At 38.1% G+C, this 27,075-nt stretch overlaps 1 protein-coding gene across 1 annotated transcript in view; it reads right to left on the reverse strand.

The window, feature by feature from the left end:
* Nucleotides 1-2,574: 2,574 nt before the first annotated feature.
* COL4A3 (collagen type IV alpha 3 chain) overlaps nucleotides 2,575-27,075 on the reverse strand; it is a 65,998-nt gene continuing 41,497 nt past the window's right edge. Inside the window, exons 27-52 of the mRNA XM_063339015.1 lie at nucleotides 26,189-26,290; nucleotides 24,996-25,100; nucleotides 24,018-24,115; nucleotides 22,501-22,651; nucleotides 22,256-22,369; nucleotides 21,312-21,479; nucleotides 20,119-20,208; nucleotides 19,409-19,543; nucleotides 18,602-18,700; nucleotides 16,990-17,079; nucleotides 16,462-16,601; nucleotides 15,256-15,382; nucleotides 14,899-14,979; nucleotides 13,812-13,910; nucleotides 13,394-13,444; nucleotides 12,235-12,420; nucleotides 11,535-11,665; nucleotides 11,027-11,099; nucleotides 9,607-9,678; nucleotides 9,366-9,485; nucleotides 8,225-8,323; nucleotides 7,423-7,635; nucleotides 6,594-6,771; nucleotides 5,426-5,540; nucleotides 3,937-4,109; nucleotides 2,575-3,706 (exon numbers count right to left, since the gene is read on the reverse strand). Coding sequence (XP_063195085.1) covers nucleotides 3,622-3,706; nucleotides 3,937-4,109; nucleotides 5,426-5,540; nucleotides 6,594-6,771; nucleotides 7,423-7,635; nucleotides 8,225-8,323; nucleotides 9,366-9,485; nucleotides 9,607-9,678; nucleotides 11,027-11,099; nucleotides 11,535-11,665; nucleotides 12,235-12,420; nucleotides 13,394-13,444; nucleotides 13,812-13,910; nucleotides 14,899-14,979; nucleotides 15,256-15,382; nucleotides 16,462-16,601; nucleotides 16,990-17,079; nucleotides 18,602-18,700; nucleotides 19,409-19,543; nucleotides 20,119-20,208; nucleotides 21,312-21,479; nucleotides 22,256-22,369; nucleotides 22,501-22,651; nucleotides 24,018-24,115; nucleotides 24,996-25,100; nucleotides 26,189-26,290 — 3,095 coding nt within the window. The 3' untranslated portion in view covers nucleotides 2,575-3,621. The remainder of the gene's footprint in view (nucleotides 3,707-3,936; nucleotides 4,110-5,425; nucleotides 5,541-6,593; nucleotides 6,772-7,422; nucleotides 7,636-8,224; nucleotides 8,324-9,365; nucleotides 9,486-9,606; nucleotides 9,679-11,026; nucleotides 11,100-11,534; nucleotides 11,666-12,234; nucleotides 12,421-13,393; nucleotides 13,445-13,811; nucleotides 13,911-14,898; nucleotides 14,980-15,255; nucleotides 15,383-16,461; nucleotides 16,602-16,989; nucleotides 17,080-18,601; nucleotides 18,701-19,408; nucleotides 19,544-20,118; nucleotides 20,209-21,311; nucleotides 21,480-22,255; nucleotides 22,370-22,500; nucleotides 22,652-24,017; nucleotides 24,116-24,995; nucleotides 25,101-26,188; nucleotides 26,291-27,075) is intronic.

Here is a 27,075-nt window from a genome sequence, read left to right on the forward strand (position 1 = left end):
CACAATCTGCTTGTTTGTCTGTGTGCCGGGTACTGTCTTCTGTCTAGGGAAACACTACAAGTCCTGCTCTTTTCTAGTTGTTACAGGTTTTGGCCTCCTTGGTGGCTAGTCCTTTTACAGTGGTTCCTTAGGCAAGCTATGAGTGTTTGTCAGCAAGCTGCACGAGTGACTTCCTTCCATAGAGTAAGACAACCCCAGCCGAGGCAGGGCAGTCATCCCTCCAACAAGGGCACAGTCCCACCATACTGGGCACAGCAAAACAGAGCTGGGCTGGTGCCAGTGAAAGGTTCTGTTGACCGTCCAGCAACCATCAAGCAAATGCAAGGGGACACATCATATACCAGGTCAAAAACAGGTGAAGAAGTTGGGAGCAGCAGGGGAGAGGGCTGGGCACAAGCCTACCCACAGCAGAGCTCAGGCAAGGCCCCGGGATGGAGCTTGGCGGCAGTGCCTGGACCTGTGTGCCGAGGGAGCAAGCTGGGCAGCACACTCTGGGGCTGCTGGTGCACTTGCAGCCTCATCAGCCAGCCTTCTTCATCTTCCTAGCTTCTCCCTCAGTGTCATCACAACTCTTTCTCTCGTACTATTTCTGTCAACAGCAACTTGCCACCCACCTGTGCTTCATGCATAGGAATCCAGCAGAAAACAGGAATGAATGCAGGAGAAGAGAAGAACATGGCTGAGTTGTTCCAGATAGAAACCACTGTCCATTGCAAGCCCATCACAGTATCCTAAGGAGAAATATGTCTAGGAAGAAAGCGAGCAAGCAGACATCCAGCTTGGGTACCTACACTGAAGTGCCAGGCTTCTAGTGTAGTCCAAGTAGGAGAGAGTGAGCGTCTTTCTGAGGGCAAACTCCACCTACTGTCTTTTAATCAGATGACACTAGGAAGCGGAAAAGATCCTTAGCGCTGGGAAGAACAAAAAACCAAGTAAAATGGGTCTTTTATTTAGTCAAAATATTTTTATTTGGCTGTATTTAACAGAAGGTTTGCTTTCCTCCTTTCTTTCTCCCCCCTCCCCCCTATTGTTTGCTCATTATTTCCGATTTCTCATGCTTCCATTCTTTCAGTACAATATAGTAACACCTTGCACCTCTTCAGCACTTTCCAGTTAAGGCTCTCAAAGCATTTACAGACCTGAGTTAACTAATGCTCACAACAATCATTAGCAGTCGCGAAGTAAAGTGATCTGCATCTGCAGAGAGAGGTTAAGATCAACTTTTTTTTTTTCACGTTTTTCTTTGATTTTCATTGTCCAGCTTGAACGATGTTGGGCTTGATGAACGTACGTGTCTCTGCAGCTGTGTTTCATACTTTTGAAAGAAAGACTGAGTTTGAGCACTCAAAATCTAAAGCTATTTACGAAAATCTTTCTTGTGTAACTTGTTGAACGCCACACAGTAAGTGAGCAGTAGAATACAAAACTGGGAACAGCATAATTTCCAGTTATGTGCTATTCTATGAGACGTAGCCCTTTGTAACTTACCTTTGGACTTTAAAACCACAATCCATTCCCTTCTCCTTACACGTTATCCTCTACTGACCATTTCCAGCAGGCTTCAACCTCAGGTACTTACATTCTGCATTTTACTACCAAGTTTTACATGAGGGTCTCCACAGTCATTGGTTGTATACTGTATACGGTGCCTTTGGGTGACTGTAAGGAGCCTTAATGGAAACGAAAAAAACAACAACCAAACCCAATAACCTAACAAGCAATGGGTGTGGATTTTATCTTTGATTATTTACAGCAAACTTCAGAGTTTATGGAAAAATCTAATATGTGATTGTTTTAAGGAAAACACCCCCACCCCCAAACCTGGTTCAAATGGAAGACTAAATATTAACTTGAGGTTAACACCTTCTTATCAGTAGTGCATCTGCATACAGATTCTTCATAAAAACCGGCATATTCACAATTATAACTTGCAAACAGAAATACTGTGACTGTTCAAGCAAACAATAACTTTAAAATATGCATTCAGTTCATGTAAATGGTATCTTCTCGTTAGCTCCATCAGAAGATACTGGCATGAAACACAGATGAAACTTTTTCTTAGTTAGGTTAACACTGAAAATTCAAACAGACAAACACAATGCAAGTATTTTAACAGAAACAATATAAAATTTCACTGGCTTAAAAAAGATCTAAATGAGAAATCTTGGTTATTTCAATGAATTGCTAGACCCTACATTTAAAATGATGCATTTACTGAACTATTCAGATGAATTAGGCTTCTTCTATAACACTAAATACTGGAATTCTGATAGATTGTGCAAGTATTAAAAAATATCAACATTTTAAATGTTAACATTACAGTTTTAAATAACCTTGCAAGTGCAATGTTATAAATATAAAAAAAAAACCACCTCAGAGCTACAATTTTATATAAGTTATATGAATAAATGAAAGTGCTTTTCAAGTATTTATGTTTGTTTACAGTTGGAGTCTCTCATGTAAGTCAGTGCTCAGATGGTACAATTTAAATATCAGTATTATTTAAAAATTTTGGATGCATACATTTAACTGGATGGAATAAGTGGTTTCATTTGCAGAAATGTGTGATAAATATTTAAATACAGAATATAATTTGTGATAAATATTTAAATATGGAATATTATAAAATGTGAATATTATCTTCTTTGTTATATATTAAAATAAAATAGAGATCACATCCTGATGGGTGTGTGATAACCTGATAATGCCATGGGAGCCCTTGAGCCATACAGTAATTGTTAATTCCATCAAAATCCCAAATTATGATACACTAAATAGTTGTTCTTCAGTAGAGACAAAAACATGCGATCATAATAAAGGCCAAATACTGTCGACTTTTGAAGAATTTAAAAGATCTCCTGATTTGTGTCACGAGCCACGGAATCTAATGAAAACTTTCCAACACTTTCAATTAGTCAGCCGTAGTCACTTTGGAGAAGGCAGCTGGTGCATGTCACCGCTGTACTCTCACCAGCGCACGGTGTAGCTCCCTTTCTGGCTAGTCAAGAACCGTTACTGTTATAATGATACAAAAAAGGTTGTATTCCCGTTTGCCAGCCAGAGGAAGGGTGAGGTAAGTGGGGAGATACTTGTTTATTAGACAAGAAAACCAAAACAAAACAACCCTAAATGAATCAATATATATTTAAAAGTGCACTGAAAATATTTCCTATTGAACCCTATATCTCATAAGTGCCAGATTTTCATCTTAAATTATTTCCACTTTGAACACTGAACGTATGTAAGCTGATATTAGAGCATTTAGTTTGTCTTGCGGTTTGAAAAGCACGTGACACAAGGCAGCATTAACACCTTTTGTTAAAGATCTGGCAATGCAGATTGCAGTTTTATGCAGTTTTATCATGAAGATGCAGCTTAGAAACGACACAGTTCCAGAGAAGCCCCTGCAGGCGGCCATTGCAAGCTTTCTCCAACAAAGTGCTTTGTCATTTGCCAAAGACAAAAGTCAAACTGTTGCCCTACCTCACCACAGTACTGCACTGGCAATTTACAATTTTCTTTCCAGATGCAGTTGGACTTTAATAAATTATAGCTCTTCAGAGTTAGGCAATTCTTTGTAATAAAAGCAGAGTTTCATGTTCCATTAAGAGTGGCCACTGTTTAGACTGGTCTCTTCATGCAGACCTGACAGCGGCTGATGATATTTTCTAGTTCTCCTGCTTTCAAAGTCTGTGACAGAGGTCTCCTAAAAGAAAGACAACAAACATTTACTTTTTTTCTTTAAAAAACAGGGTTATTGACAACAACACTGAAATCCTTGGCTCACTTAAGGCATCTGTGCGCTACAGGATGACCCTAAACCTAACAAAGGGGAATGTCTAAACTGACCGGAATTACTAGGGGAGGCCCCACACGTTATGCAGGCAGTTGTCTCCTCAGGCACTTGCAGCATGGATGCAGGGAAGTACGGTTTACCTGAACATTCTTCTTGGATTTAATGATGCCAACCAGAAGCTGTAGGAATTTGTGTAGTAGTTGCACGTCCCCCTGCCATGGCACTCTATGAATGGGATAGCTCGAAATTCTTCCAAACAAGATCCAGGAGATGCCAATGCTTGGCCAGAAGCTTCTGAGCCGGCACTTGTATACTGTAACCACCAATACATTTTTTTATGAGAACTTGTCCATCAGCTTTTAGTATACTGCAGGCAAAAAAAAAATATCTCTTTCTAAAACATACCATGTGGTCTGTGGTACATTTCGGACAAAACAAAATGAACACAGATTAGTTGGATAAAACTTACAATGAAGCACAGAAGCCTTAGGAAAATTCAAGCACACTTACGGCATTTCGTAAGTCCGTGCAAAGGCCTTTTTCTGCTCCATGAAAAGGCATGAAACTGTAACCAGTACAAAGACTGGAAAGTGGCTGGCTTTTGTCCAGTTGAGGACTAGAGTAACTGAATTACAAATAGGTCAAATCCCCTATTTTGTGTGTGTTCCTATTTTTTGTTGCATTTATTGCTTCTCCAAACACAAAAGGCAAAGGCGTTTTCTGATGTTGGTAAATGCTTGTAGAAATAGCTCTAAAACAATTTACGACAGTAGAAAATTGGCTAGAAAATACCATTTAAATTTGGTGATGTTGGAAACAAGCAAATGATTTTAACCAGATGCTGCAAAAATTCTCTCATTCTTTTCCAAGATTATTATTACTCAGGGCCAAATCCCAGGAGACACAAGTTTCACACTAGACCCAAAATGACTTTACATCATGCAAAAAAAGAGAGGTTTTTAATTCTTTTACTCTCATTTGCTGGCACCCCTGTGACATCCCACAGGCATAGATAATAAAGATGAAGTGCTACATCCCCTAATATAGATACACCCTTATTCGCATAATCAGTTCTCAATTTGCAGTGATATTATGAACTTTCTTCACTCACTTCTCATTATAGCATCAAAATTGCCACGGCAATCTTTTGTAGACAGCGTACTGCAGTTGTTTGGATTTTAGCTTTCTGCTGAGTTCAGCCCAAGATCCGATTTATAAAAGAACTGCCTGGCATGGAAGTGGGTCAGTTATTTCTGTGTATTTGTGTTCAGGACCGGTTTAACCACTCCACTCCCCAGATCTGTTTCCTAGATCTTAGCATGACACATGAAAATGACAGCATGCAGTTATTTTCGTCAGACTAAAATCTTATGGTTCTCCTTTCATCTTTTCCCCCTTTCTTCCTGCCACCTATTTTTTGAGGACAGATCAGAATAGCTGTACCTATGCTTCTGGCATTAAGTAAGAGTTAACAGAATTATTGTCTACTTCTTGGCAAAGTAAAAAAGAAAAAAAAAAGAAAAAAAAGAATTTAACAATTATTAAGAAACAAACGACCTATGAGCAGATGAAAACACCAAGGAAAGTGAGAGGACATAAAATTGATAATGCAAGTCTTTCGATCCTTACCATAACAAAAGAAAAACCCTTCCAGAGAGATAGCCAGCCTTCTGGACACGGAGGAACTGCAGTTGTTTGGCTGTGAACTGCTATTACCATTGCAGCTCCTTCACAGACAACACACCTGTAAGAAGAAACTGCATTCACTGCAGATATAAGGAAAAACATGAAAGCAGACAAAAATTGTCTCCTAGGATAGTAGCTACCTAATGGCAGGGTAGCTGCCTGTGTGAGTTGTAACATAAATGGTACAACTCACACAGGTTTCTCTGTTTAATGAGGAGATAAGTAAATGGAAGGTAACTCAAAATACCTTGCTTTGCAATCTCTACTAGTAACACCAGACAAAAATTGGTGTAACGATGGGAATTAGTCCCAGAACATTTGAGCTTCCTTATTTTACCTTTACTGAAGTAAGAAGCTAAATTTTACCTTCTTCATGTGCCAACTACTTTATATTGTTGTGGTTTAGATCAAAGTTCTGTACCTCTATTTGCTAAGCTTAGAAAAAGTAATCTTTATTTCTTAAATGAAGAAACTACGAAGCTGAACTACTAGATTGCAACAACTGGGTAGGGCAGGCTAGAAGACAGAGTGCAAAGCTCGCCTTCCCATCTTTCGTTTTGCTGCTTTTGGTCTTCCATGCTTTTAGAGCTTTTCCTCTTAAGATGCTCTTCATCCTTCTCAGCTGTTCTAAAGCAACTAGAAAGGGCCACATTTGCACAAGGGTGTTTCATAGCAGAGAACCTTCAGCCCCAGCTTACAATATTATTCACCAACTACAGTAAATGTATCACACATAATTGAAAACAGAACTTGATTTGTACTGTATTCCAAATAATGAAGCTGTCTTTATTTCATTTTAGTCTGCCTCTGATATACACAACAATAGCTTTTCAAAAAAATATCACTGCAATCAGTAGGATTGTGGGCTATCTTCTCATGTCAGCTATGCAGATTAAGTCCTGTGGTGGGACGCTAGGTTTAATCTAAATTTTCTTAGAGTATCACTGAATATCTGACATATTCAGGTAAGTGATCAAAAAAATAAGGTGTTTAAAACCAGTGCTTGCACCGACTGAGATGGGCAGGTCTTTGTCTAAGATTTGCCATTCAAAACAATTTAGGATGTCTTTGTGGTTCCAGGCCAGAACTGCTAAAATTCTTATACTCTTACCTGCTTATATGGGGTTCTAGTGCCCTGCCAGAAATCGGTGCCATATCTACTGGCATTACTGTTGCAGTTGACAGCCAGTATGAATAGTCATTGCGAGAAGCAAAACTACAAACATCATTGGTGCTACAGAATAAGAATGGCATGGTGGTAAATCTCTGCAAGCAGCTACCAGCTGTTCCTAAAAGACAAGAGAGGAGAGGTTCGTGACAGACAGGACATTATGTTTACTGCAGCGTACAGAAGGGAGACATGATGGCATCCAATCTACTATAGTGAGAATTAAAACAGTTGGTAACTATAAAGAGAGAGGTGTCTGTACGGTGGAATTATCCAAAAGCGAAATGCTTCTGGTGTATATAAAAATATGTATATAAAAAATAAGGGCTAATAACAAAATCTGTTAAAATAATAGTATCTTTTTGAATGCTGTCAGTCCTTGACACAGTGGTAGGGATTCAGCTGCTTAACAAAACCTTCTGGTGCCATTTTTGACACCCTACAGCATCCCATTTGGTCTCCAAAAAAGCAAGATTCTCTCTCAGATCCTGTGTTACTACTGTCAGCCCTGTGCAGATATTGTGAACATTTATACTTGACTCTCCTCCTCAAAATGTCTAGGGATAGCAAAAAGGGAATACAGGAGTGCAGGGAAGAAAGGTGTCTTTTAAAGCCACAATTCCTGAATTGACTCAGAGCAGCAGACGACTCTGGAGACTGATGGTTGAAACCAGTGTTCATCTCAGACACCTACTGTCAGTTTGGTTTCATGACAACTTAGCATTACTGGACTATAAAGAAAAATATGCCGAAGTTTTTACCAATACAGTACCAAGATCTTGTCCATGTGCTCGTTCATTTCCTTGTACAAAAAGCAGTGAATAGCCAACATAGATCTGCGATGTCCCATGTGGGCATGAAGGAATCTTTGTTGATTGACTATGCCGGGTAAAGATAAAACCTCTTCTTGTTGGACCAGCAATGATAGAACCTGGTGATCCAGGTAACCCCTGTAGACCTGGAAAGCCAATCAGTCCGGGTTCTCCTGTGGAGAGAAAGAAATATGACTGCAAATATTAAATTATTTTTTTAATTTTTACTTCATTTAAATTAGTGGAACCACTTGAAAGCTAACAAAAAAATTATCAATAAGAAGATACAACTTGAAAATTGGTAGTATTTGTTGCTAGATGTATTAACTCCTTCAGACCTAGCTCAGGTAGCTTTTACATTGCATAATTTCATGGAATAGTGAGGTATTTTAAAGAATCACGGCCATTTTACCAAAAGAGATGTAAAGTAAAAACATTTTATGGTGACTAAATAAAAATATTTAGTTCTATTTTGATGTTGTAAAAAGCCACACTCATAGCTAGGGATTTCAAGTGGATAAATAAATGTGATTAGTAACAGAGGAGCAAAGTCAAGGCATATTTTTGTAAATTATTATTTCAGTTGTGAACATATATCTGTTAAAAGCTAGGAATGTGCTTACATGTGTTTGTGGCCCTAAAGGTACTGTACATGTTACAGAATCTCAATACATGCAAGAGAAAGGATTTAGAGAAACAGGAATACAGTTTATCTGCAAATTCAGTAATAACGGTCAAACATAGATGTCTGCTTTCCTGTACCTCTTTGTCCTGGAAATCCCCTGTCTCCTTTTGGACCAGGCAGTCCTGGGTGACCTGGATGACCAAAACTTCCTGGTAAACCTTTTAATCCTTTAGGTCCTGAATTGCAATCAAGAAAGATACACAATCATATAGCAGTAGTTACTCTGGATTTTAATAACTGTTAATGAATAAAGTTAAAATCCTCATGTAAAATGTAGCTGCATTATCAGCATGAATTTACTAAGTTTTGAGACTGTCTGTAGTGTTACTGTCACCATATTTCCTGTCAGGATAATTACAAGGAAATACTGAATGTATTGCAGAAATATATTCCAATAAATGTTTAGAGAAATCAGAGCAAATAGCTTTTTCTTTTAGCATGTGTTATACAATAGAAATATTTCAAAAGTATAGTAACAGGCCATAAACATATTGGTCACAGTTTGTAATTCTATTAATTACTTTATATTTTTTTGAAAGCAACTTTAAGGAAAGCATAGAAAACAATTCTTTAGTGCTTGTTTTGTTATGCTGGAGGCAACTGCCATTCCTGAGTGGGGCATGCCTTCTGGCAAGCCTACCCCCTTAGGAGCTCCCTTCCTGGGTTGGAAAGCTGTGGTATTGAGAAGGGCGGGCAAGTACCCACTGCACATCAGCCTCATCCTACCTGCTCCTTGCTTCCCCATTCCTCACAGCCGTGGCAGGCTTCGCTTCCAGTGCCAATGGAGAAGCAGCCAGCCTCTTCTTTCCCTTCCCATCCCTAGGCTACAACAGGCAGAATCACTTTGTAGCACATCTAGAATACTTCTATTAGGTGTGGTAATTTCCCCACCCCCAAATGACAAACATCCTGAGCATGGTTCTGGTTGTATAAATATGGCGGATGCTTTGATCCAAGTTTACTTTTTATGCCATTATTTTGCTTAGGCTTATGTTGAGGGAGAATCCTGCTCACTGACTGTGAGGGAGGAGGGCAGATGGAATGGGACAGGTTATTAATATATGGTTGTTAACAAGGTACAAAGAGTTATTTTTAAATACGGATAGGTATTTTTAAAGACACATCAATTTTCTATGCAGAAGCATGTTTTCCCACCAAACCAAAACATTCTGCTAAGCAGCACACACAAACATGTACAGAGATAAAAATATAAATGACCTTGTAGTCCAGGAATCCCTTGAATTCCTTGATCACCTGGTGCTCCTGGGATTCCTGGCAGTCCAGGAGGACCCTTGCTTCCTGGGATGGAGAATATTCTCCCAGGGACTCCAGGTGGACCTAGCAGCAAAAATATAATGAAGAGCTATTGCTTTATGTTAAAAGAAAGCAAAGAAACTACAAAACAAAACAAACAAATCAACCTAAATCTACTGGTATTAGAATGAGAAGGGTTGGTTACCACGCTGGCCCTTTGGTCCCCTTGGTCCTTCTACACCTTGTGGTCCAGGGGGTCCTCGATTACCCTTTTCTCCTAAAAAAGGAAGATCGAAGATACGCCTGTTTGGTTTAAAATGTCAAAACAACTGTCAAAGTTTCAGAGGCTTATTTAAGAGTCTTGCATGATCTATGCAACCTTCCCAAAGAGTAACGCAGCCTGTAGACTCATTTGAAATGTGAAAGTGGACTTCCACATCTCTACTGTTACTGTATAATTTATAGCCAAGTGTATTCAGTTTACAAGATGTTTCCATACCTATCTTCATATAATGGCTGGTCCCATAAACCTAGCTTAAAATCTCAGGATTTTAAGGACTACGTCCTTCTATCTTACATGTTTTTGTCACTGAGTTTACAGGTCAAGCGCTGCTTTCAGTGATGCTGTGCTGTTCAGCTCCCTTTAAACCCTACTGTCAGTTATGCTGATGGGTGTTAGGAGGGTTGTATAGTTTTTCAAGTGTTTCCAACTTAATAAGCCAATTATTTTCGCTGTACAAAAAAAGAGTTTACATTCAGATTACTCTCCAAAGCTCTGCTGGAAATAAAAAAAATTAAAATGTATTTTATTATCAAGTCAGGAGGTTTGACTGACCATGCCATGAAATAAGAGCTTTTTGCTTAAGAAAGTACAATTACTTATGGTGACTTTTCAAATTAGAAAAAATTTAAACACACACAATAATTTACATGGAACACAAACCAGTAGGTTAAACAGGTAATGACAATTTTGTGTGACTGTAAATCATGCAATTGGAAAATGAGAATACTGGAGTAATGAAGACCTATATCAGACTTAAATCACTAGAAAAACGTCTAAATTAAAAGGATTTTTAGACAGCTACTGATCCAACCTAACCCTCAGGAATATGAAATTAATGAAGCCAATACATTTAACAGTTCATCTGCTGATAAACTGGTAAATAAGATTATAACTGAGACTATTCTGACAGCAAACAGAGGACCCAGTGCTCTGTGTATAATTATGATTAAATACTCTTGACTTCTATAGCTAAGAGCCAAAAAGTCACATCATCTAGCAGTGGTGTGGCATTTCTTACTAGCAGATTCAGTCCCAAAGTCCTTACACGTTATTAGTCACTAAGGACAAACTTGTTTTGAATTTGCCTGCAATGGAGGCCATTGAAGTTTCAGCCCTTCCTCACTTAAACATCAGTTTGGACATATCCATAGCATCCAACTCAAAGAAAATGTTCTCTTAGTGAACGCTTTCATTTATAGCTGACCTACACCCTGCTCTTGATGGAAAAACCTCGTCTTTAGGACCACACCTGGTACTATTTATTAAACACATACTATTATAACACAAACTGTAAAGGATTGTATTTAGCACAGATGCGCGTATATAATAAATACATTAATACCTTTTACACCTGGGAATCCAAGAAATCCAGGGTCCCCTCTAGCACCAGGATAACCTGGTCGACCTTCAATTCCCTGCAAATCAGGTAACACCAATAATAAACATGAAGCAGCACCTGCACGCTATGATGTACATTTTCTGTTTTCAGAATATTCAAAGCATTATGTTCACAGAATATGCTACAACTAGAATTATCTGCTCCGCTTATGAGCATGTTAGAAATAGTCATATCATTGTTAATGTTATTCTGTAATACAGAATGGCCAAGGAAATGACATGCCAGAAATTCGCAGTAGTTTTTTTGGTCCACTTAAGTCCATAAAAACCGCTTTTTGTATCCATTTTAATATCTTTCTTCTATTAGAAGATTTTTTTGGGAGAATGTGGGTTTTTTTTTTTTTGCTTTGGTTTGTTGTTTACTTTTTATTTCGATTGTCCTGGGTGTTATTTTCACGGTAAGAACAAAATTAACAATGGAGCGAGAAACAAACAATATTCCTTTCACTGACTTTTGGACCGGGAGGACCAGTGTCGCCGGCTGGGCCTGTTGACCCTGGTATGCCATCTGCCCCTCTAACGCCTTTGATTCCTTTCATGCTGAGAGTGGGAAGACCAGGAGGCCCTGGAAAACCAGGAGCACCTGTACAGAAACATCAGAGTAAGTAAAGACTACTGCCAACAGCATTTCACATACATTACACACAATGCAGTACAACATTCAACAACTCTATAATGGTACTCCTGTTTACCACCTCCGTAGTTCCCAAGGAAATATAGCTATTTTTTAAAAATCAACTCATTTTTCCTAGCCTGCTAATTTAATCGGAGATCAGAGCCGAGTTCTTGCAGAACTCTAAAGCACTACAGTTTTTTGAATATTCTCTAGTTGTAGTTGTGACTGTAATCACACTCATGCTTTCTCACTTCTTTAAAGTTGGATCTCAGCTGCCCTACAGACTGCATGGGAAGAAAGCAAAATAATGCAATTGAGTGGGCTGCAAAGCTTAACATTATTTTAATTTACATCATACTGCATAGACCCATCATGGTGTTTGCAATGGTAACATTGCATTAACTGGTAAAGGAACTACCTGTTTAGTTATGAAACTCTTGAGGGAAGACCTCTTTTAACCTTTAGTTCTGGACAGCCTGAATTCTGCTTTCAATTATCAGTGTATCATTTCAGATAAATAAGGAGTTATAACACACCTGGTCTTCCATCTGCACCAGCAATACCTCTATTCCCTTTTTGGCCAGTAATTGCCATGCCTGTTGCGCCTTGGAATCCAGGTAACCCCACTAAGCCAGGAGGTCCAATGGGTCCTTGATCACCTTGATGACCTTTCATACCTGGTGGCCCAGGAAAACCAGGCAGTCCCATGTCCCCTTTGATTCCTGCAAAGTATAAGTATTACATTTGGGGAAAGCTGTCAAGATGGTAAGATGATGTGACGACACAGAATGTGGGTATTCACTATACTGCAAAGGTGGAATTCAACCTCTGTTTTTAGTACAGAGAAGTCCCCAAAGGCACCTTGCTACTGTAAAGCAAAATAGTTGTGAGAAGACAGGACTAAGGTAGTGTACACACCACTCTTTTCTCTATTATTTTTTTTTAAAAAACCCTCCACTTCAGAGATTGCTCATAAAAAGGAATAAACTTGAGAGGAGGGCAAAAAGACCAGAGCAGGGAGTATTTCTTTTTATGTAAGCAGAAGAAATGCTTCTTTGAACATCGGAACTGGCAAATCCTTTTAAACTGAATTCCAGCTAAAAGCACCAATGTGAGTACAACAAAATAAGAGACTACTCCAAAAGATGCTGTTCTAAGGTTGATCTTTGCGTGCATGATCTATATATGGAGGATATGAAGACAGAATTTTTTATTTTTTTTTTTTAAAGTCAAGCAAATCAATGGATTTCTACCAGTATTAGAAATACAATGCAAAACCTAAAAATTGGGAAGAACCCCCTCAGTCAACTATTCATAAATATAAAAGGAGAGATGAACAAAAATGCAATCACTGTAGCTTTCTTACAGCATACTTAGTATTTAGCAGCATTATGTTTTCATTAGAACATACTGTTAATCAAATTGTGCATCAAAATAAAATTTCAAAAGCTCTAGAATGCATATATCACTTTCACAAAACCACAGAAGTTAGCTTTTCTGTTCCCTTTTTAGAATAGTCTTAAATTTACAAGCAAGAACTCTTGACATTTAATATATAGCACCAAATCACTCTTGATTTCCTCTGACACTCTTAGTGCCATTTCAAGCATCCAAAAGCAGGAGGCAACTTGAAGATGAAGATAATGATTCTGTTATTTAAAAATTAAGCTTTTGCTTTCTGAAAAGACAACTCACCTCTATGACCAGGAACACCTCGAAGGCCAGGGATTCCTCTCCCTGGTGCTCCTATAAAATATTAGGACATGTCACACTCAAAGTCCTGAATAACTGTTAGAAAACATCATAGTTGTCTAATATTTCATACATTTCTTCAGAATTCACTGAATCAAAATGTAGATTTTAGTTATACATAAAATATAACTTATGATGAATCACATTTATAGTAGAGTAGTGACAGATGCATTTGGGTTGTTGACAGCACATACAACAGTTACATAGAAAAACCTGTGTAAAAGTGAAAAACCTCCTACTTATAAACTTATCTTTGGCTCTACAGAAGCTCTTTATTAATCCTTCCCAAATAATCCTTGTCAATTTAACTAGGGAAAAAAAACAATTGTAAAACAGAATGAAAATATTTCACTGGTGTTACCTGGTTCTCCCTTTACTCCTGGGGGACCAGGCATACCATCCTGACCTTGATTACCCCTTTCACCAACAAGTCCTTTTCTTCCAGGGTCTCCAGCAGCACCTGTGAATTATAATGGACCACAATCTCATTTTCACTTCTATTATTTTGCACTTCAAAGGGAGAAGATAAGAGTGCCCTTTATTAAAATTTAATTAGTTCAGCTACTTCAGAGATAGATGTAACTGTGTTAGTATATAAACATTTGTAAAAAGCAGCATATACATTTTACTGAGCTCACTGGACTTCAATGGATTTAACACCCCCACTATTTTCACAGGCAATAACTTCCTGTCTTTCAAAGACATTTTAGGACCCTGCCTTTGATTTAACTCATGCTGGTGGGAATCCACACAGGCAGTGTGGTTTCTCTACCTGGCTTTATTATAAATTCAAAGTGTCTTTGAACAGGGAACTCTGCCAATTAGTCAGTGCAAGTTCACTAAGTCTACAAAACCACAACATCATAATTTTGATGAGGATCTCTAAATATAAGAGCATCCAATGTGCTTTTTAAAGACAATAACTGGCACTCACTTTAATAAAGTCTGCATTGCATACCTCTCTGTTGCTGCATATTTACACACTCCCCCTTAGATATATTTTGAATAGTTTCATCTTTTCTGTTGCTTTAACAAACAACTACAACTCTCTCCCTTCTTTCCACTCTAATTCATTTTCCTCTCCTCCTCGTCTAGCTACATCTTAGTTTATTATTCTCATTTAGGAGATAAAACAAGCCTTTCTTACAATTGTGTGGATATAGCATCTTAAGACTTCTGGATGAAAAAAAAAAAAAAGGGCAAAAAGCTTTACAATAGTCAAACAAAATTAAAACCTCTTGCCTCAGCTAAACTGGTAACATTGAAAACAGGCTGTTAAAGACCTTAGCTGGAACCAGAGAAAGTAATCAAAGCCTTGAACTAACATAAATGGAGGCTGCAACTGCATCAAATTCTAAAAAGCTCAGAACAAGAACATCAACTGCCTCACTACAAAGAAAATAACAAAGCAGGGGGCAGTGATTTGGGAGAGATGCTATGTACCATACCAGGAGGGCCTGTAATGCCCTGTTGTCCTGGGCAGCCCTGCTGTCCTTTGACACCAATATCTCCAGGAGGTCCAAGCTTCCCTGTAATAAGAAGGAGTGTGGGAGAGGAGAAAAGGCATTATCACTAGATCCAGACTCAGTCTGAGAACTTTCCTATAATTTCTGCTTTGGACAGCTGTGAAAGATCTCCAGGTGACATAAGCTAGCCTGGCTGCACTCACTACAAAGGAGCTGTTTAGGTTTACAGCAGTCGAATATTAATGTGTCACCCCAGAGGCACCCTGTGTAGTTTATTAAGAAATTATCTTCTTCTAGAAGCATGTCAACATCTTGCCACTCCTCCAAACCAAAACATACCTGGGATTCCTGCACTTCCAGTTTCCCCTCTGATCCCATGTGGTCCTGGTACTCCTTTATGACCTGGATGACCTTGGGATCCTTTTTCTCCTTTGCTGCCCAAAACTCCCGGGGGGCCTGGATCTCCCTGAGAAATAGCAGTTGCACAAACAGGTAAAGAATCGCCTTATGTTAAATATGTTACATTCCATATTCGAACAACAGAAAAATCATATGTAATTTTAAAGGTTAAGTGTAATCATGGTTCATTATGATTTTCAGACAAAAATCAAAGTAAACTAATATGAAGTCTTATAATAGCCACTGATCCTTTAGACATAGCTAAGAAAAAAAGATCTTTCTTTAATCTGTACAAACCAATTTAAGTCTTTAGATGTTTTCACCAGCACGTAGACTTCCCTTCAGTTTTATTCTAACAGCTCCTCTTTTGATCCAAATGTACATTCCCTACATAATATGCAGCTATACAAAATACTGAAATGCATATTTTTCCTTGAATTCGTAGTGACTTTCACAACAGTAATCTCATTGTGGCTACTCAGCTAAAATAAACAGTCAAACAGGTAATTTAGACAGATTACAGGAGTTACAGTACAGTTTGCAGCCTCAACCATGTATTTCAGATAATCTTATATGTAAAAGGACTCCCAGTTGTTCAACAACCAGAATATATGGAGTAAAATTCTATCCAGTTGACTTAACTTAAAAGATACTATTTTTTTCTTAGCAAGATATATTATTGAGCATAATATATACTTAACATATATTGCTAAGAAAAAAACAATTCATCTAGTGTAACGATATTACTAGACTGTCAAAAACCAACAGTACAATTTTAGATTACAAAACTTTCACACTTGCTAAGATTATATTTTTCTGTACTTTTTCACGTACAAGTATTCCTACTGCTGACTTTTTAAGTGCAAGTCGTTGTTTTTAATGGATTAGCAACTTTTAGAGAAGAAAGGTATTTCCAAGGTGTTCCATCTTTACAAATAAGACACTCTTGCACCAAGAGAAAAATGAAGTACAATGAACTCAAGAATTTCTTCTGAGTAATGACACAATAGAATTTTCATATTTCTTACCACTAACAAATCATCTACTTCTGCAAACTCTGCAGCTCTTGCTTACATGTTGTTCTGTTTCTATAGTCAAAGGCTCTGCTCATTGCCTAATATGACAGCGTTGCCATTGCCTTTATACCTTTGGACCAGGTTCTCCTGGAGGCCCAGCGGACGGGTACCCAGGATCTCCCTTGTCACCTGGAAAGCCACCATAGCCTGGTGGACCAGGGTCACCTGATGGTCCTGGAAAGCCGGGAGATCCTTTGTCTCCATTTGGACCTGGAAAAATACAGATACTGATACCATTCTTAAAAGGATCATAATTGCATGCCATACCTTATGTTTTGTGATTTACTGCTTGTATATTCAGATATTCATTCTTCATTAAAGTAATTTACACAGCCAGGTGATTTTATTTCTAAACACATTAAAAAGAGGTTCTCACATGTGAAAATACATAAACTAAAGAAGTTATATTTCATTTAGAGAGAGGGAGAACTGCATTCTGCAAGTCAAGCAAATGCTGGGGTGGTGAGAAGTCTATAGGTACTGCAAAGAATAAATCCCAGCGTAAGTATTGTGCTGTGTGCTTACAGAAACTGCTCAGATCTGTGCAAATGCTTCTACATAGCTCTATGAATTTGTAATATGATTGACAGAAAATGACCTGGAATTCCCATGTCCCCTTTGTTTCCTGGTGCACCTGGGAATCCTTGTCTTCCAGGAACCCCTGGAAGACCCATAAATCCTTTGACGCCTGTAAGACAAAGAAATAAGTGTCATCTTCACATGTTTGCATTAGACACTGGCTGGCTGGTAGAGCTGTCACGAATACAGAATCCTCTACTGCACACCTTGTCATGGCACCTTATTATTGTAAATCAACCTGCAGCCTCTTGCCCCAGACACAGATACAATTATGATTATCGTTGTCAGAAAGTCAAGGAAATAACAAGCATCTTATGTATCAATATTAAAATTAAGCTTTATGACCACAGCACTTAGGGTCAGCAACTGAAATATACTTTTGCAAATTTTGATCAAGATCATGATTTTGTATTTACACACTGGACTCTCCTTTCATTGTCCCCCCAGGTTCAGTCAGGTTTCTGGGCATGTCACAAACACATTGCTACTTACTCATTATGCATTTCTCAGGACTGTTATACTCAAGAGCTTTTTCTTATATGGCTTAGGCACTTTTTTCCTACTCGCTTATCTTTCGCTTACTTTAGCTAAATTAGCATTCAGTTTAATGACTACAAGATCTCGTTGCATCTAGAATGTCCAGACATCTAAATTCCAGGGTACTAGCAATGCCTGAATGTTTATGCAGGTGAGGTCTTATTTTCTTCCATAAAAAGTTAGGGAGTAGTGGAACATTTGCAGTTTTTCCTGTGATGGCTACGCTGCAATGACTACAAAGGATGTTAATGACAGAATATTGCAGTGATGCTATAATGACATACAGCACAGATAATTGCCATCATGAGAAGAGACATTTTGTTTACAAGTTTAAAATTATTTCTGATTGTTAGCATTTTTATGTATATATTAGATCGTGTCATATGGCTTTCTAGAAAGAAGTTATCTTAATCAAAAATACAGAATACAGAGAGGTAAAGATGTTTTATTAGCATTAATTTGAAAAAGCAGACGCATTGTCTTGCTCAAGGGTCAACATGTATCGTTACGTATGAAGTTATGGTAATGGCAGAGCACAACTTTGTAAAATAGCTTAGGTAGGTTTATAATTTATGCAGGTTCATTTTCAGTCTGCTTTTCACTGAATACCTGGTAACTTTCAAAATATAAGCCAAACATGCAGGCTTTGAAAAGGGAAATAAAATCAATCTGAAATTAAAAAAGCTCCTGAAATATTTTTGTGCACAATTGTAATGTTCGTATTTTAGAATTCTTACTTTTTTTATAATATTGGGAATTCAAACTTCTCTTCACTCCTATAAATACCAATTTTTATTCATTGGCCTCATCAGCTTTTAGATTTTAAAGTTATTCAGGATTTAGTATTATTTTGTATTTATGATCCCAAACAGTGACCTCTATTTGGAAGGAAACAGAATCATCTGGCACTAGCTGCTATGACTTTCAAATATCAGTTTTTGAAATGATTCAGTTTCAGAATTGCCATAAAAGCTTCAAAGTTAATACAGAGAATGTACTGCTGCTGCTGGAGCGGAGTTAATGTGCTAGCAGTAAGGTAATGTTATCTCTGCTTTCCACATAATACAGCAGTCTTCAATATACATATTCCATACCTGGTAGACCAGGTACTCCTTCAGACCCATCAAGACCTGGGGGACCTTGCACACCGGCATCTCCTTTCTCTCCTCTTAGACCCATTCTTCCTTGAACTCCTAAAAAAAAGTTTCATTTTAAAAAAATATTATGAAACAAGATATTAGAATATAAGTTTTATATAAAGTTTAAATTTTTTATAACTCTTAAAGCTAATGAAGCAGAAGTGCAGCATAGGATTTTCACTCTGTGAACACATATAAGCAAGACACAACCTCACAGTTAATGCCTTCTGTATTTCTCGTATAGAGACAAAAGGAAGTTTCTGAAAGTTTCCATAGGAAAATGTCTACACAAATAAATCAGATAGCTTTAGTTATGCATGTACAGCTCATATACAGAGAGTCTATATTAATATTGCAAATAAGGAATACTTCTGACAGTCAAGTATTTCTGAGCAGACTCAATTTCTTTGCAATCCAGCATTAATTGGTAAGTGCACCCGTTTCATGTGTAAAAGCATGAATGTACAGCATATATGTATATAAGCCTCCTAGTACTCCTGACATATTATTACTGGTTTAACATTACAGTAAGAGGTTTTTTAAGCAACATGGACTTGTTAAAATGTAAATAAATGTTCGGTGTAATATCCAACTATCCCATAAATAAAAAGGCAGTTACAGCATTCACCAAAGATTATTTCAAAGCCATGAGAATACTCTCAATAGTAGAGTCAGTTTTCTTCCATGTTTTCGAGTCCACTGGAACTGCAACATAGATGACAACCCTAACTAGTTCTGAAGGACAGAACAATGAACGTGTACCTTTTAAGCCTCGTTCTCCTTTATTCCCAATACCAACCAAGGTCTCAGATGGTCCAGGAAAACCTTTATCACCTGGTTCACCTTTTGCTCCAAGAAACCCTTTTCTTCCTTTTAGTCCTGGGATGCCAGAAGAACCTGCAAGAAAACATAATGAAATTTTCTGAAGAAACCTGACTAGACAATAGCATAAAGGAAGCAATGAAACTCCTGTCTCCAAGGACAACTACATATGTACATAAACATTCCAAATCAACAACCTAAACTAGTTTCTTAATTACTCCAATCATCAATAAAACATCTATGAGCACAGATTATGGCAAGAGATGGTAATTATTTCTTATCCTGAATATATGTATAATCTATTGAATAGATATAGTAATGATATTTGAAACACGAATGGGATGGGAAAAAGTAGAGCAAAAGAGCTCTCTGCTCTTCACTTAGGAAATCATCAGCCACTTTTACAAATACCAATGAAATAGAAAAGGTGGCAATTCAAAATTGCTAAAAAAATTAAATAATAATGTTCTCATTCAGTCTGTAGACTGCATACATACAGAAGCCAAAGATTTAACAAGACTGAAAGAAATTATGGTATGACACGCATACTCAGGAGTGATAACATACATCAAGATGGATCACAAGACCACTTCAGCATGGAAGTTTCTATATTCTACGTAATAATGAAGGCAGATACTATGGCCACTTGCCTCTGATACCCGGGATGCCTGGTCTTCCAATTGTGCCAGGGGGTCCAGGAATTCCTAACAGGCCCATTATACCTGGCTCTCCCCTCAAGCCTGTGGAATTGAAGCAACAGAAGCATATTTGTTAGTATTTGATCAGTGAAAAAGAGTATTACTTCAGAAACTATGCATGTGCCTGTCATTTAAGTGTTTAATTACTTATTTTATTTTTTCTTCATTTCTGTAACGTATTGTCTAAGCCAGTTTACCAGTCTTTAATGACATGAACAGGTCTTACACACAGACTAACCCCCAAACTACCTAGATTAGTAGCTGCAACAGCTTCTGTCAATGAATGAAGTAACTGACAGTGAGGATAATGTAGCTGAGATACCCACACAGGGATGGGAGACCTGTCATGGGATGTATGGGAAAGGCACTCCTTTCTGCCTCAGGAGTTGAAGGCTAGCTGGGACACAACAACTCCCCTCAAATGACATCAGAAATCTATGTTTGCATAACTAAGTCAAGTACTATATGTTTATTGTTAGTGTTATAGGTTGTATATATAGAAAGGTACATACCATCTCCTTCTCACAGAATAATGGAGGATTTGATAGCAATGAAAAACTTAGTTAGAGAAAAGAAGCATTACATAATATTTTTTTATTCTACAAATCAAATTCGAACACATTTCTGAGAAAAAAAAAGTAATACAGAGATTACCTACCTTACTTAAAGTTAGCTCTGGTTATCGTGACAGACTGATCTGACTTACTTAACTCTGTCAGACTCAATATCTGAACTTGCTTTTTAAGAAAAAGATGATAGCATTGACAAGCTATCTGTTTGAAAAGGGATGTTGAGAAAGAACTAAACACTTTACACTTCCATTGTGCTGGGTAGGTGCTTTAAATGTTAACTATTTCATGTCCTATTGCAAGGACATTATTTACAGAAAACCATGTAAGGTAGCCCTCTGTTCTCAGAAGACTGTAATAGAAAATTCAGTACTATGGCACGACAGCTTCAAGATATGCTTGTCATTTAAGGAATGATGATTTTTTTGTTTTCCATATAGATAGATCTCAGTGATACATGAAAGCTGTTGATGGAAAAGTATTTCAGCATCTTCAATTTGGAAAAGCATGACTGATACCTTTCTGCAGAGACTGACTTAATTTCTATGTCCATACAAGTATTTGGGGAATCCTTACCTGGCACACCAGAGATTCCTGGCCTTCCAGACTGTCCCTTGGGACCAGGTAATCCTGTATTTCCCTGAAGACCTATTAATCCAGGTTCCCCGGGTTTTCCATAGATTCCCGGGATACTCAAGCCAGGAGGGCCAAGTTTTCCTTTTGAACCTTGCAAACCTCTTCCTCCTAAGAAAAACGCATGACAGCGTAGTATAGTACATCTGTCTGGAAAATAAACCTTCCTCTACATTTTACCATGAGCATGAAACTCTTCTTGAACTAGCCCTGTTTGAGGGCTAAACATTAAATCTGTAAGACAACATAGGCATTCAGGAAATCTTTAGAGTTATGGGTTTGTTTGTTTTTTAAAGGGGAAAACAAAAAAGGCGAGAGTAGACAATTCTGTTCTTTCCCAGAAAAAGAAGAAAAACTCAAATATGAAAACCCCACCAATTCTGCATTCATCCTCTTAAAAAAAAAAAAAATTTAAAAACTTCCTTTTGAGATCATATACAGGAGGACTGTGCTGGGTACCCCAGTGTGTTCTTTTAGACTGAGAATCATACACGGTATATGCACGTACCTTTGAGATCTTAAACTGGTTTTTATCTAGCTGAGCTCTTCCTCTGTTTTGTTTCTTTATCAATCACATTGCACCAAAGAATCTAAGTTCAGCCCCATATAGGAGACATGATGGAAATATCCTTTTTCCTGTGGAATTTGTGCCACTTTGTGATTACTCTTTACATTATACAATGGAATCTGAGTTGTAATCCATTTTAATCAGTGCACGTTTGCTCCCATCTGCAGAAAATGCATCTTTTAAATGGGCTCACATTTTCTCGCATACTATCCTATAACCAATATCCAGAAACAACTTCAGCTCCCTCAGGCCATTGGAAGGTAGAAACAAAACCCAGACCCACACAGCCAAATGGCACATTTGATTCAGAAGGTCCTACCTGGTGGGCCTGTAGCTCCCTGGCCACCTGGCAAACCTGGCAGGCCAATAAGACATTCAGCAGGTTTCCCTGGAAAACCTGGATCTCCAGGAACTCCAGGTGAGCCATGATCTCCTAAAAGAAAGGAGACTGGATTCAAAATGATTTAAGTAGAATTTTCAAGCTTTGAGTGAGCACTGTTTGAGTTGGCTTCCCTTTCCCTAAAATAACTTGCTGTGCTCCTTGAGTGTGTTTGACAACAGTACCTCTTAGGCCATCATCACCATCACGTCCAGCACTCCCTGGTAGGCCTGGAAGTCCTGGAAATCCAGTATCACCTTTTGAGCCAGGAATGCCACGACCTCCTGGTGAACCCAGTCTACCTGGCTCTCCAGGAATAACCATGCCTGGGTCACCCTGCAACACAGAGAGAAATGTAAACAATCCACTATGTTTTGCTAAATTTGCCAAAATATTTTCTCCACTGTGTGATCAATTAACTTCTTTCACAATGTAATTTTTAACGGCTCCAATTCAGCAGATCAATTGGATGTTCCCTATTGACCAGTTGCAAGTTCCATACCAGAGGAGTAATTCGTCTAGACAGCTTTTGAATTTTGTCTCCTAACTCTTAAGAAATTGCTACCGAGCAATGCAAGACACAATTCCCTCCATTTGGCCTTAACTGCTTTGTGATGCTTGCTGTAGCTGTGAAAAACTTTGGACCAGTATCTGAAAATTTGGTTGCAGTTTGTGCAAATACAACTTTTCCTTTATTTTTATATGGTAGTCATATTTTTATCAAAATCTTTATTTAAATAATCAAGGTCAGCAACCAGATATGTATTGGAATACTCAAAGTTAGTTACTGGGTTTTTTTAAATCATTCTTCTGAACATTGTTTTCCATGAAGACTGGTTTTATCACAAATGTCCCAAGTCTATTCCCTGAATGGAAAGTTTGAATTAGTTTTTTCTCAGCTGACTGAACTGCTGGTTGTGTTGAATACTAGCTTTGAGTACCAGCAAATCAATATGTTCATAAAGCAGGTCAGTAGAGCTGAGCTTATACCAGTCACTGATGATATACTTGAACCAAAAAGGCTACTCCACATCCAGTTGTTCTTAAAAAAAAAAAAAAAAAAAAAAAAAAGAAATCCACAACCTTAAACCCCACACTTTGTTGTGTCAAAAAGCATGCAAAAGAATGACATGCTAGCACACAAAAAAAAAAGTCACTTTTTCAAAACAATTAGCTGCTATTATTTTGTCCAAATTTGAATTCTGATTACAGAGTAGCCAAAAATTCTATATTTACATATGCCATCAGTACGTTAGCTTCTGTTAATCAGCAAGAGTGGCTGCAGTATTACCTCCAACCTGCTTGCTTTTTGCTTTGACAGAGCACTTGCCGTAATTAAATGCAAACTTACTTGTCACTGACCTCCATCAAATGCATGCTTAATTGCAACTTCTGAATAGCCATCTTTTCAGAAGCTCTGGCCTCAATTTTTCGCTGTAAGCAATGCAATATCCTCCTACTGCTCTGAAAATTGCAGTACCAAAACATCCCAGACACTTGGGAGTTCTGAAATCCTGTATCTGAATTTAAAATTTTGGCTTGAGCCCCTTTTTATATAAAGAATTTAATTTCATAGTTTGTGCATCACTGGTTAGGAAATATAGGAACTCCTATATTCCTTACACTTCTTAATTTATTTGCTCAGTGTCACATTTAATGAATGAGACTTATGGAAAAGTCTGTGCTGTATTTCTAACCAAACCTTTTCTCCTGGTTGTCCTAGGTTTCCAGCTCGGCCTGGATCTCCGATCTTTCCTTCACAACCTGGTGACCCTCTGCCTCCTGCAAGTCCTTTATTTCCTGCAAAAGGAAATAAACGGCAGTACAGATGTGACTGTTATCACCATATTTTACAAATGGGTATTTGTATGGATGCAGTTAGGAGCTTCTGTACTAAAGTAGCTTACATGAGCTGAAGACAGTATCTTGATTTCAGAGCTGATGTGACACACCGCATCTTGTTCCTTACATATTCACTCAATGTTCACTGTAACACTGCTTAGTTACTTGCTTTAAAATCAGTTATTTAACATGGATTTTTTTTTTTTTTTTTTTTAAGTGAAGCTGTTCCGATGTCAGTTCCCTACTGTTTGCTTTGACAAGCAGCTTGGTTGTAGCAGTATCAGAACTTACTCCCCTTGTCCTGACAGGATTCTGAGAATTTCTTAATATTTCTAGTGTCCAAAGGGGAGTATGGCTTCGCATGAGGAATGGCCAAATTCGCATTATTCAAAATACTTTCTATTACCTGCAGATTAGAGCAGGTATTGCCTTGTACATAACTAAAATTGATTAAAAACAAAGTACTGAAACTTATACAGCTCTGTCTCCGTAACACATATCCAGGTAAAGAGAATCCATCTGAAGTACATGTGGCGCTCAGATGGGCTGCACCTGTTTGGGAAGTATTCCAGGAAGCATCAGTGTCTCTTAAAATACTTTCCTACTGCTAGCTTTGGTACTTGATTCTCTGAAATACTTAAAAATATTTCAAAATTGCAATTTATAAGCCCTAAGGCGGTAAATTACCAGAATGCTAAAAACACTTCCCTTTATGACTAATGTTCACTGATACTTTTTTAAAAATATATTGATTGGTTTTAATGACGACTGAAAAAAAAAGAATATATTAGATTACTTTTTGTTTTGCTTTTTTTGAAAATCAAAAAGCGTATTTTACCTTTTGGACCTGGGTTTCCAGGAAACCCAAGCCCTGGAAAGCCTGTGTCACCTGTTGGGCCTGGATGTCCTGAATCACCTTGCTGGCCTCTTGCTCCAGCTCTACCTGTACAAAGAAAATAAGTAAACTGTGATGTATCTTACCACAGAACATCAACTTGTAAGATTAGGTGCTATACAGTTTGTCATTATTAACTAGGACACCACTGTAGATTATATTAGAATTTAGACACTAGTTGTCCTGCAGAGCAGATTTTCACAGTTAAAATGCTAAATTGTGTTCACAGTATCAAAGCAGGCACAAGCCTGTGAATCAAGTTTTTATGCAATCTCTCCAAATTCCAGAATTCTAGGAACAACTATGTGCAGATACAAATCTTCCACTTGTTGAGAAGATACAAACACATACTATACGGGTGAGGCTTGGAACAGAAGCAGCTATAAGAACAGAAACTACCATAAAGCTGCCAAGAAATCTTCCTATGCTATTCAGGGCAGCTTTAAGGACTATTGTTCTACAAAACCAAAGCAAAGATGCCTTACAGTTAGCCTGAATGTCACTTACTGTCCTTCAGCGCATTCAAAAATTACGCAAAAATTTAAAACACCAGCAACCAAAAAAATCCCACCTAGAACCCAAGCCCAAAACCCACCCAAAAAAGGAAACTCACATTCTTAATATCTTAGAACAATGGTTAGTAACAGTCACATCAAAAAGGAACCGGGAAACTTAGTAATACGGTTACTTTTTTTGACTGTGCCCCTGCGAAGGCTGAGAAGGGCCAAGGGCTTCGGGAAGAATGCTTTAACCTATTTTTTTCCTTTTTTTTTTTGAAGGCAGTCCCAGCATAATTTTGGATATGCTTTTGTCAAGATTATGCCAGAGGTGCCTTTCTGGATACTACAAGCTGCACCATATGCACCAGATGTTTCTGGTTCTTGGAGGAACCAAGCCATAGCATAGGACTGCTTGGAGTCTCTGCCATACTGCACACCATGGACGTGGCCCTTTGTGCCCTTCCCTTAGTTTTCTTGAAAGGGAATGTTACAGCTAATTCCATAGTTTCTGTACCACAGAAATCCTTTTTACAGTTATTTCAAAGTAAGCCAACGGCTTTATCTGGCCAGAGCTGGGAGAGAAATCCCAATCAGATTATCTCTGATTTTTAGCGTATTTAGTGCAGATGTACTCACCAGGCACTCCTGGGGGTCCAGGTAAACCATCTGGTCCTTGAGGTCCTTGAGGTCCTGGCAATGCAGGTAATGGAGTTATCCTACTGGTCTCTCCTTTCAGACCTTCAGCAAATACATAATCAAAGATTACAAAGCCTTTTAGTTTGGCAATATGTAATCTTAAACATTAAATATATTAGTGATCAATCTACTCGGTTAAAAATGCAGTCGTCTACAGTTTCCATATTTCTGAAACTCCAACAGGCTTTGAAAAGCCTTCAGATCCTGGCTTCATAAAGCAAAAGAATTTTATTGACACCAAGTCCACCTGCAGTCTTCCTCTCAGCTCTCCTGCAGTCTAGTGGAGACTCAGAAAAGGAAGCACAAAGTCAGCACGAAAATGATGCAATTGAGAAATGCTTAAACTGCACCTCCATTTCAGAGAGATTTAATGGGTATTCTCTTTAAGAAACATTGACTATATCTGCCATCCAGCTTTGTGTTCTTACAGATTATGCTGGCCTATAAACATACCAGTATATGTTTCCAGCACTCAAAAATCATTAAGTCCTTCATATTTTCACCTAATTACTTAGCTCACGCTAATGATGATGACTGGATGCATATTTAAAGACTTTTTTTTTTTTTTTTTTCCCCCATGATGAAGACAGTCAAGCACTGGAACAAGTTGCCCAGAGATGATGTGCTGTCTTTGTCCTTGGAGGTTTTCAAGGTCCAACTGGATAATGCCTTCAGTAACTTGGTCTGAGCTCATAGCTGACCCCGCTCTGAGGAATTTGGACTAAAGACCTCATAGGGTTACTTCCAACCTCAATTATCTGACGACCCTTTTGCTATTAGCTCCAGTGGGACCAAAGTTGGAACAATGCTGTGTAAATCGTATCGCA

Source organism: Chroicocephalus ridibundus, chromosome 6 (assembly GCF_963924245.1).
Source record: "Chroicocephalus ridibundus chromosome 6, bChrRid1.1, whole genome shotgun sequence".
In the NCBI taxonomy this organism is placed as follows: domain Eukaryota; kingdom Metazoa; phylum Chordata; class Aves; order Charadriiformes; family Laridae; genus Chroicocephalus; species Chroicocephalus ridibundus.